General features: G+C 36.9%; 1 protein-coding gene across 1 annotated transcript; it reads left to right on the top strand.

Annotated features, from left to right (window-relative positions):
- The first annotated feature begins 3,526 nt into the window (after window positions 1–3,526).
- Window positions 3,527–6,673, top strand: pla2g10 (phospholipase A2 group X). The gene is made up of 4 exons (XM_080905878.1): window positions 3,527–3,620; window positions 4,145–4,313; window positions 4,993–5,099; window positions 6,352–6,673. The coding sequence occupies exons 1-4, from the start codon at window positions 3,584–3,586 to the stop codon at window positions 6,498–6,500; spliced, it is 462 nt and encodes a 153-aa protein (XP_080762004.1). The 5' UTR covers window positions 3,527–3,583; the 3' UTR covers window positions 6,501–6,673.
- Window positions 6,674–11,629: the final 4,956 nt, after the last annotated feature.

Raw genomic sequence — 11,629 nt, 5'->3', positions numbered from 1 at the left:
CTACTAGTGGTCCACTGCTTCACATTGAGCTTCACACTTATAAACAAACCAAGCTCGAAGTTACTTTACTAACAAAGTCTGCACAACACACTAATTATTCTGTTTTTGTAAAGGAAGAGGATGTGATAATATATACAGGAAATTCAGGAAGTTTTGACCACAAGTAGTACACCAATATGTGTGTGTGTGTGTGTGTGTGTGTGTGTGTGTGTGTGTGTGTGTGTGTGTGTGTGTGTGTGTGTATATATATATATATATATATATATATATATATATATACACACACATAAAGTGTGTGTGATAAGGACATAAAGTGGTTTTAGTGTGTATATATTAAGTGTTGGTTGATTAAAAAAAAAAAAAAAGACATAGCTGCACAGATCTTTTTGAGCAAGCACACAACCTGTTATTTGCTTCTTTTTCCCTTCCAAACTCAGTTGGAGAATTCAGGAAATTTTGACCACAGGTTGTCAGCAGGGCAGACAGCGCACATTTAAATATTTAACATTTAAGACATTTTCTTTGTTAAATAACAGTAAAAAGCCAGTAATCCTCTGGTACCATGGAAACCTTCAAAAGTGCCTTCATCTTTCTGCAGTTTCTAAATGATAACTAAAATGTCAAATTCATTATAACACCAGTTTAGTAATCTGTGACTCACAGTAACATCTAGTCATTCATCAAACAAACCCAGGTTTGTCCTAACTGGGTAAACTGTAATGTCTGAACCAGGATGAAATGCTGTTCATGTATTAGTATTGCTTCCAGTTTTAGGGAGTTTTATGATAAAAAAAAAAAAAAAGAAAGAAAGAAAGAAGAAGAAGCAACACACTGAATGTCACCATTGTGCTTAGTGCTATTTGACTCATTTTACATTTGTAGTTTGCTCATGTTTAACATTAACATCTTCAGCAGTGTGCATTGAGCCTGATGGGATCCTACTGCTGGCTGGATATTTTGTGGCAATGGCTACGTTGAGATAAGGCTGATCGGATAAACAAGAACTGAAGGATGTGTGCCTCAGGAAGCAGTCTGCCAGGTGTAATAACTGCCAGGAGGAGGCGCTTATCTCATATTGTGCAGAAGCATCCCCGAGGAGCCGAATCACAAAAGAAGTGAAGAATACTGTATGTCTTAGCTATCCTTTTTATGATTTAGCTTCCCTGACATTGGCACATTATTGATGACGACAGAGTCAAGTGTGACAGATCTGGAAAAATACTCTCAGAAAAACATAATAAAAAAGATGAGAAGCAGTGATACAACACAGTGCCATTTTCAAATCGGGCTTGAAATTTGTCATTGAAACAGTTTCAGAAGTTAGACACTTGAAGTGCTGCTCTGTAAATCAAACAGACAATAATGATAGCTGCAATATATGCTGAGAGTTTTAAGCAGTGAAAGCCTCTTCTGTTCTCCTCACTGAATTGTTTATTTAGAAAAAGAAGAGTGACAGATGAGACACATGAGCACATCTCTTTATAATTAAGGAAGAAAAGGTATATTATTAGGGTTTAATGACCGTAATTAGCTTGTCTGGTTGCAATTGTTGTGAAGAAGTGGAGACGTATGAATAATGATGTGCTGTTTGAAAGCTTCTATACCTTAAGACGGTGATTCTCAGCCAAGGGTAATTGTAACTTAGATGGTGCTTTTGTAGTTTCCAAGGGATAGTTGAAAAGTTGCAATTGTGTGGCGTTTAAAAAATAAAACAGATAGTGTCATAGTAAAAAGAAAGCACACCCTCTTTCAGTTCTACATTTTTACATGTCAGGATTAAATAAAAATAACTGGGTCCTTAAAATTAGGAAACTACAAAACATGACTCATTACACAAAATCATTATTTATTGAGCAAAAACTGAGCCAAAATGCAGAAGTAATGTGTGAAAAACTAAGTACACCCTTCCATAAGAATTAGGAGGCGAAATAGCAGCCAGGTGCTGCTAATCAAATGCACTTAATAACTGATCACCACCAAGTGTGAACACTGTTAAGAAAAGGCAGAGGTTTTAGCAGTTTGCAGGTCAGGTGTGTTAACAGCTAAGGGGGGATTTTCTTTTCTTTTCTTTCTTTCTTTCTTTCTTTCTTTTTTGTTATGGCTGAATCAGAAAAACATTAGAAATGTACTGTAAAGCACAAGTTGATTAAAAAGAAAAATGAGTCACCAGTGGACAGGAAGATTGTGGCAGTGTAAAATTGATCTAAAAGCAATAAATAAATAGAAAACAATTAGCTGAATAACTCCAAACAATACATATAAAATAGCCAGCTGAAAATAGAAAATGATTGGATAATGATCCTATTATACATTGGTAGATCATCTGGCAACAAAAACTCGAATTGTTCAGGAAAAATATTGAAATTATGGAATATGGCCAAAATGTCCAGGTTTAGCTTACAAATACTAACACAAATGCATAAGTATGAGTGGACTACACAATGACTCTTCAATAGTATTAAAATGACTGTTTAAGTTTAAAAAGTTTGAACTCATTTGGAACATGTAGGTTCAGTGGGTTGGGAGTGCTGGAGCTGATCTAAGACATACTTTTATTCTCCAAGAACAAATATTTTATTAGTTTTTATTTACTATTGTATGGAGACAGAACATTTAAAAAGCTGAAAATAGTGCTCTATAATGCCCGAATTACAGCTCTTCCTGTGCCAAATGAAGTATAAGACAGTTCAAAATCTTACATCACACTCACTTCGGCGAAGTGAGTAAGATATGCAAGTTACAACAGGTGTCAGAACACTTGACCCACATGTTTTGGTCATGCCCAGCTTTAATAACATACTGGTCTAAGATTTTTAAAACACTGTCAGAAGCACTTAACATCACTATCCAACCCAGTGCAGTAACGGCCATATTTGTTATTACAGATAGAAGACATTTGACAAGAGGGAAAAAGAGGGAACAGGGAAAAAAGACATAAAAACATCATTGCTTTTATAACACATTACTGCTTTGGTTTGGTTTGGTTTGTGGATGCAATTCATCCAATTAGAAAAAAAAAACCCTTTCAGAGGGTCTAGGGACAATTTTTTCTTTGTCTGAGATCGAGTGCTAACATATTACGGTAGACTTAAAACCTTTCCCACCTAGCAGCCCCTGATGCTCCCTATGTTCTGAGTGGGTGGGTGGTATTGCTTTCCAAAGGCAAAGGAGGGGAATGTAATAATGATTATATGTCACTGTCAACCCCCCAAAAAAGCTGAAAATCTTTTTTTCTATGTTTAAAATTCTTATAATAACGATAATAACAATAATATGTGTCTTTCCATAAAACTTCGACTCATCTTACACCTCTAGAAAATCTAAAAACAGAACATTTTGTTTTCTCAATATTGCAGTGTTAATGCTAAAACGAAAGAAAAACACAAACATTGATCCAACTTCAATAAAGCACTAGGGGGAGCATAGATTCACAAACACTGGATTAGCCTCCAGCCAATAGTTACGCTCAGGAGATTATTCAAACAGCGTCTATAAAAAGCTCTCCACTCCTTTCAATGTTACACTCAGAGGGTGGAAGTGAAGAGCACTTACAGATGAGATTTTTAACTACCTGTTGCATGCCATGGCAGTATTTTATCGGATACTTCTCCTGCTATCTGGTAAGGTGATTATTTACTTTAAAAGAGAGCTCCACAGGGAAGCATAGTGAAAACTACACGCTTAAGAAGTTATTTCAAGAGGTAGTCAGTGCATGTTTGAGGGGAAAACTACCTGTGTTTACACAAGAACAGTGATTCAGTGAGCACTTGAAATGGAGCAAATTGTGTTGATTTTGCTGTAAAATAGTATGTGCTTGTCTGTGATTTTAAGCCTTAGGTATGGTGTTCAGGGAGAGTAACAGGAAAGTCAGTCCTCTGAGTACTGTTACCTATTGCAACGGACATCTGAACATTTCAATTCCAGCTACAGAAAGTTTCTTATATCCTAAATCCAATTTGCAGATACATTTTACAATATAAAGCCAGCAAATAGCAGCACAAACGTCTTTGCAACTCTTTAATGTATAATTTTATCAAGATTGTGTTGCATACCAAATCACTAAAGCATATATAGTACATGGACCGGTGTAGGGACAGAGAGATAACTTCTTTCCTTCTCTTGTGTTGTTTATGTCTCTTTGCAGTGACTGTGGCCTCTGCGGCAACACGCAGATCGCAGCGGACAAAGCGAGGGTTACTTGAGTTGGCAGGAGCAATCAAATGCAGCACCGGGAGATCTGCTTTGGCTTATATGGTGTACGGATGCTACTGTGGTCTGGGCGGCCAAGGCTGGCCCAAGGACAGGGCAGACTGGTGAGGCAGCATTTATTATCACATTCCCTTAAGAACCTGACAGAAGAAAATACAAATTGGTGAGGATAGTATATCTGGTCACCTGAAGATAGCGCACTCCAAAATGTAAACAGTCAGCTGACACTATATATAACCAACCTAGGCATTACACTTCGCAAAAAATATCCTTCCAAGTACTTAGGTCAAGTTTAGCCTTTCGTCGCAGGAGGAGGAAATAATGTGTACATATTATTTTCTCCTCCTAAATGCCGTTGGTTCTTCCCAGTCTATCCACATCCTGATGTGTACGCATAGTTTCCGCTTCTGAATGAGTCGAGTGAACCACAAATGCAGTGCGACGGGATGGAAGGAGGGAATGCTGTGTAAATTCAGCAGACTCACACGGTCCAATACTTACTCCAAAAATTCCACACCCAAATCCTAATTACCGTCTCCTTCTTTTCCTTCTTAACCACAAGACATCTCACCCCCTCAAGCCAGTTAACTTCTAACTATCTGTTGTGAAAACTCATGAGGTGATCCTGCCCTGCCTTTTAAATAGTCCTGGTGTGATTTAAACCACAGCCTTGCAACCACCCACCTACTGTTTTCTTTACCCTGCCTTTCCTAGATTGAGATCGGGCCGAGTTCAGTTTTCAAAATAATGGATTTATCATGTTGTTAATCTGTCTGTGTGCAGGTGCTGCCACAGACATGATTGCTGTTATGGAGATGCAGAACGTCTTGGCTGCTATACAAAATTGAGTCAGTATCGGTGGACCTGTGAGGACAAGACAGCTGAGTGTGGTATTGCGATTTCTATCATTCTTTTGTTTTTCTTTTTGCGATCCATGATTTAAAGTTAAAACAGCTGATGCTCTTATTAATTCCATGGCTTTGAATTTTAGGATGTTCTTCACTAAGTCCAATTGTACTGAGATTGAGATCAGTACCAATATAAAATCTTCCTTTGCTACCCCTCAATGTCTCCTAGATGGATTCACAAAAGGCAGACAGATAGCTTTAGTGTAATCTTACTGACAAACAGTGGCAGAAGCACACAATTTTGAAAGGAATGCCCCAGCGGAGACCATTACTGACATTGCAGCGCTGTTATTTATTCATTTTATTTTGAAATTGGTGGTCAGATGGTCATCGCCCTTGATCACTCACTCTTATAATCAGCTTAACTGCCATGTGGGCACCTGCACCTTCATGTTTATGCCACAGAAAGGATGAGGCTGCTCATGCTTTCCCATAGTGAAACACAGAAAGCAAATAAGAAGACAGTTGATTGGAGAAAAGAAGGATTTATCCAGGATATCTTAATGGCATAAAGCACAGTATTTGCTTATCAAAAAGACCAGCTGTCAAACCCCCCCCCCCCCCAAAAAAAACAAGACAAAACAAATATTTTAGAAATCTGTCAAAATCCTGTCTTATCTTAAAATTGTTTTGTTTTTTATTAGGCAAATAGGAAACTGGATTCATGTTTTTATACCTAGCACACTGGGTTTCTCCTAGAGGTCAGAAATGAATCAAGCATATTATTCATTCACTAAATTTTTTTCTGTTTAGAAATAACTGTAATTTGGCATCTGAATCAAAAAATAATAACATGGTTTTTGTATAACAGTAAACTTGGAATTTCGTGGATAACAGCAATAATTATATTTTCACATAAAAAATCTAGTTTTGACTAAAGAACTTGCACTTACTGGCAGATTAACCATGACAGAAATATATAAAAAATGATTTTGGTGATTACCAAGAGTGTTAATTTAGGTCAGCTGTGTCATAAACCTTACTTCGAGTGTTGGTCTGCTAAATTTATTAAGCACTGTACATTATTAGGTTTAAACATGACCCAAATGGTATTTATAACTGGTTACTGAACTTCTCTAATTATAGACAAACTGCTAAAAATGAAACAAAAATATAGCTGGAGTTCTCCAAATGTTTGTATACGTAGCTATGAAACAGAAAAACGTAAAAAGAGATTCACAATGTTAATGAAAAATTGACTGAAAATGAGTGAAAATCCTGTTCTTCATTGCAGATAATTTGAAGGACCAATGCGAAAAGCTGCTGTGCAAGTGTGACAGAGATGCTGCCAAATGTTTGAGAAAAGCACCTTTCATTCGGAAATATGCACTATGGCCAGATTTTCTATGTGGCCATGAGCATCCTACATGCAATATTTACTGACACAATAAATACATCTTTATGTGTCTTATGTGCCTTTTCTTTCAATATACGCAGCGTTACAGTAAGTCAGTCACTCTGCTTTTGCAGAAATTGTTTTAATAAAAAACACACAACGTATTACAGTAAATGAACACCACCTATTTTCTTTCTCGAGTCAAATAGAGGGAACAATCAAATACTCAGACCTAACAATAGTACTTTTATTGGCTAGCATGTGTTACTGAACTGTGAAGTGGAGTGCCTGCTTCATAACAGTGAAGCTGACTCTATGCTTTGGGTGTGTTTTTGACTGGATTTCATTTACTGGAGTTAAAAAAAAAAAAACTCCCCACACTTGAGCTAATGGTGAGGGTTGTTTTCTTTATATTTAAAATCTGCTCTGACACGACTTCCTCCACTTTTTTCCAAAGCCAGTGAGGGAAAAGTCTCAGCAGCAGCGCCAAATTTTATTTTTGTATTTATTACTGAAAAAAAAAATTGAAACCTCTTGCATGTTTACTTCCTTTTAAGGTTTTAAAATATGGTCACAGTTGCATGTGTTTTATGATGTGTACAGATTACCTCATAATCCCTAAATAGCTACCAAATGATTTTGCATGTGCAACGGCCTGAGGCCTCTATATCCACTTCCTGGATTCGCGGTTAGGAGAATGACTCAGCTGCGGCAATATTTGGTCTGTGATTTGATTGTTCATCTAAGGTATATAGTGACTCAGTCTTTTTATTTCTCTCCTCCAGCTAATTTGAGATTGTTAGAATATTGCGTGCTTTATTTCTTAATTAATGTACCTACCACAAGTACACACATCTGCATACCACACAGGTTACTGATTAAAGATTTACATATTTAATTTTAAATTTTTCTTTTCATAAGGGTTAAAGGTGATCTCGGGTGATTTTGTCTGGGTTGCCATTAGGAAACTTTGCTTGCAGAATCTTATTGTTTCTTCAATGGTTTCCTTTAGTCGCTGAAATAAAGAAACTTTTTTTTTTTTTTTACATCTGCAGCCCTCTTCATAACAGGAGGCTATATGTAAATACACTGACACATTTGATATTCACCTGTAGATGGAGCCACATCCACAGCTATGCAGGCATCTTTACACATCCAAACAAAGCTCTTGTTAGTGCTTCATAATGATCAGTAACATGTCACTGACTCAATAAAGTATATTAACTAAAAAGCATTAATGTTTTATGTTCTCTTGGATCCACAACTGGTGTTCTGGTTTTGGGACCAATTTTAGATAAAAGGGGTAAAACTTTATTTCCTCTCTGATGTCCAGTAAAGAGTATCTCAGCCAGTAATCAAAGTAGCCAAAGCTTTCTTCAACGTTACTTGATCTGATGTTATCTGATATTACACTTCTGTAAGCTTGGTCAGGGAATTCACATAGGAAACACGTTTTCTTTGAATTAGTGCAGTTCAGTTGTGTGGGCTGAAATGGGAGATGACGCGAAAGTGCTCCACCCAAAGTCCCGGACTGGAATTAAGAATCTGGGTCACAGCCCAAAAACACTTGTGTGATTGTGTCCAGGCTTGGCCATGTGTAAACTCTGAGGTTAAAGAAGTCATCTCTATCCACCGCATGGCAGACAAAGTGACTCAAAATTCCACTCTTCTTCTTTATTTTTTCATTTTCATTTTCATCTGTAAAAATGAAAAGATAAATACTATGAAAAGCTTCGGTCGCACTGGTCTGGTTGCTACAGACGGTGAATGAATATGAATAAATATGTAAAAATAACACTTTTAGCCATTATAAGTTTCTGAAGAACAAACATTTTATTCCGTTTCTCTTTAAAACACATTTTAGATACACTGTAAGTTTTAGGTAGTCATTACATTTAAACTGCCGAAAATAATGTTTCCTTTAGCGCATACAAATGCAAAACCTGGTCTTAGCTGACCCTATATTAGCATCTTGCAGAGCAATGTGGTCCTCTTGAAGAAATCGTGCATCGACTCATAGCATTTAAATCCCCAAAGGAGAGCTGACAGAATCTGCTCCATGCTAATTGCATTCTTTAATCAACTGTTTGGGTCCCCAACGGAGAGCCAGACGGCACGCAGTGAAGTCTGGCTTAAAGGGCGCAAAACATAAACAACAAACAAATATGTGGATATGCCTTGCTAGACTGGAGGCTATCCACATGCTATGTCAGATGATTTTGTATTCATCTAATTCAGTGATGATACTGAAGGACTTTGATTTCCATAATACAATTACCAACTGAGATCCGAATGTAAGAGCAGGTTGAATGGGTCACTTTCTCTTGCCTTCACTGTATAAAAATCTCTTTTGAAAGCAGAGTATACAGCCCACAAGGAAATCAATGTGAGCGCAGCCTAGACCTGCTGCCAGTCTGCCACGTGCTACTGATTCCTTTGTTCTCCTCCTCCTGTTTTACTCCTGTTATACTCCATTTGTGGTGTTTTTCTTCTTTCTAAGGCTTAAATTGCAGAGGGCAGAAAATGAATTCAAGGGGATTCTATTACAGAGATGATACAGCTCTTCACATGGATTATTCACAAAAATAATAATGTTTATAATTAGGGAAAAGTAGAATCTGTAGAAATCTTAACAGTCCCTTTGTAATAACAACCTGCTACTTAAATACCATGTGTCATTATATAAGCAACAAGTAGCTGAATTTATTCAAGTTTCAGCTTGGGGTGGCACTTTTTATATTTGGAAATACAGCCCTGACTCAGCCCTTTTAAACTAATGAATGACTCTGTGATTCTGTGTGAAGACGCATTTTCAAAGTATTTTCCTCCATGTTTCTCCACACAGCCTCCACCTGTGACGGAAAACTCTAGAGGGAAAAGCGATAAACATCTGTCATTAGGCAGTCCAGAGGCTATTTGAGCTTACTAAGTGTCTTGGTTGTAGTATCTTACTTACTATATTAGGATTTTAAAAGCTGCTGTGAAAGCCAAAGCTATTTTGAAGGCGATAATTGCTTTTCTGATCTCATAGGCACTAAGGTGAGACTGTGTCATTATGCGTACATGCTGGTATATGTCATCTTGGGTGACTAGTATAGATCTTGAGCTGAATCTTGAATTAAAAGCATTAAGCACAAGGTTGAAGGCAACAAATCTTAGGATGGAAAAAACGCCCACAGCATTATATACTTGGATGGATGTAAGTAAAAACTCATCTTAGAAAATTTGTCGTAAACATGTTCCTGAAAACTTCTGCTCATAGAGTCAAAAAGACATTTCCACTTCACAATCATGACAAGAAAACCCTCTAGAACCAGTGAATTTGCCATGTGATAGTTTTTAGTGACCAAGGTGCTGATTTAGGACCAAGGAAGTGTAGCACTGAGTCTCAGTGATTGTAGCCAGAGTCTGAAAATCAGCCGTCAGCGGTGTGTTGTCAACATCACTGATTAAAGCTTTTGCAAAGCACTGCAGCATTTTCCAGTTGTTTTCCTTCTATCACCTCTCATTTCACAAAGGGTCACTTCAGCACACAGAACGTGATTGCAATGCAACATGAACCAGATATGAATCATTGATGCTGCAACACGAAGCGTTACCCAGGAAACTGCACTAGTCTACCATCAGTGGTATGTTTGCAGAGCATAAAAAATACAAATATATATTTTTGAGCTAATGAAATGTTTTTGGGGAATAAAATGTACACTCGTGATGTCATAATAGTGTTCAATAAGAAAATGTGGATCTCTGCTAGAGCTGTTTAAACACATGGGTAAATATGCAAATCTACTACAGATTTTTCCATTTCCATGTAATCTTCATCCATGGCTCTTTGCAGTTATGCCTTGCATTGAAATGAGTTCTCATGATACTGATTGCGCCAGTAATTTGATCTTATCCCAAAATTCAAATTAGAAGGTGTGATGTCTCTATACACATAGAGACATCACACCTTGTCCAGTTACTTTTGAGCCTTTATACATTTTTGAATGCTCAAAAGTAACTGGACAAGCTAATATAATTTTAAATATAACGGGCTATATATAAGTACTCAATGACTGTCTGAAATGTAGAATCCATAGACTTGACTAAATGCTGCATTTACTTCCTTGAGATGCTCTGCTAGGCCTTTACTCCAGCCTCCTGCAGTTGCTGCTTGTTTGTTGCTCTCTCTGCCTTTGTCTTTGGTTTTGTCTTCAGTACATGAGAACAATGTGATATTGAGTTCAGACCAAGTGACTGGCTTGACTATTGAAGAATATCCTGTTTCTCTGTCCTTAGAAACTCTTGGGTTGCTTACGCGATATGTAAGTATAGTCTTTTATAATTAAGAATTTGATTGCACGACCTGTTCCCATGAACAGATGCCAAGTACCTTTTATCTGCTTGTAATGGAATTACAAAGTACCAGGTCTCATTTGTCAGTCAAATATCAAAACCTTTTTGAAAAATATGTATTTAAATTCTTAAACATTCAATACAATACTTTCATCAATGCATTATTTGAAATAGATGAAAATATGCACACCTCAATTGTTTCATTTAAAATTTGCCGTGGTGATGTAAACAACATGTCCAAATATTTATGGACCTTTTATCTATATAGGAAAGAGGGTGGATTCTGAATACATTTTGTAACAAATTGAATTTAATTCTGTCTCAGAGCTGATCACAGTGTTATGTGACCAACATGTGTTTCATTGAGAATTATTGAGCAGATATGGGGTACAGAATTTCAAATTTCATAATGTTGAACTGCTATTTTAGTTTATAAATGACAAAAAAACATATTTTTTTAGTTATCAAGCTCAAGCCAAGTATTATTTGTACAGTATTTTCAATGTATGACAAGACATTAATGCAAGTATTCAACATCCTGGATTACAGTGGCTAATTTTCTAGCTATATACTGTTTGAAAAATAATGAAAAAGGTCCCAAATGCAATTACTCTCACAAAAGTTAACGTTTAAAAGTAATTAATACTACAAAAGGCACGGACGGGGTTCGAACCCGCGATCTTCGGTTTACGAGACCGACGCCTTACCACTTGGCCACCGCGCCTGCGCTGTGTTCGTCATCAAGATATCATTTAATAGTTATAAGAATAGCTGTATTTTCATTGTGAGTTTATATTCCATGACTTATTGTGGAGAGCTGCTACTTCAGGTCTTTTTC

This window comes from Rhamphochromis sp. 'chilingali' (genome assembly GCF_963969265.1).
Source record: "Rhamphochromis sp. 'chilingali' genome assembly, chromosome: 15".
NCBI lineage: Eukaryota > Metazoa > Chordata > Actinopteri > Cichliformes > Cichlidae > Rhamphochromis > Rhamphochromis sp. 'chilingali'.
This window is presented reverse-complemented; position numbering and strand designations above follow the sequence as displayed.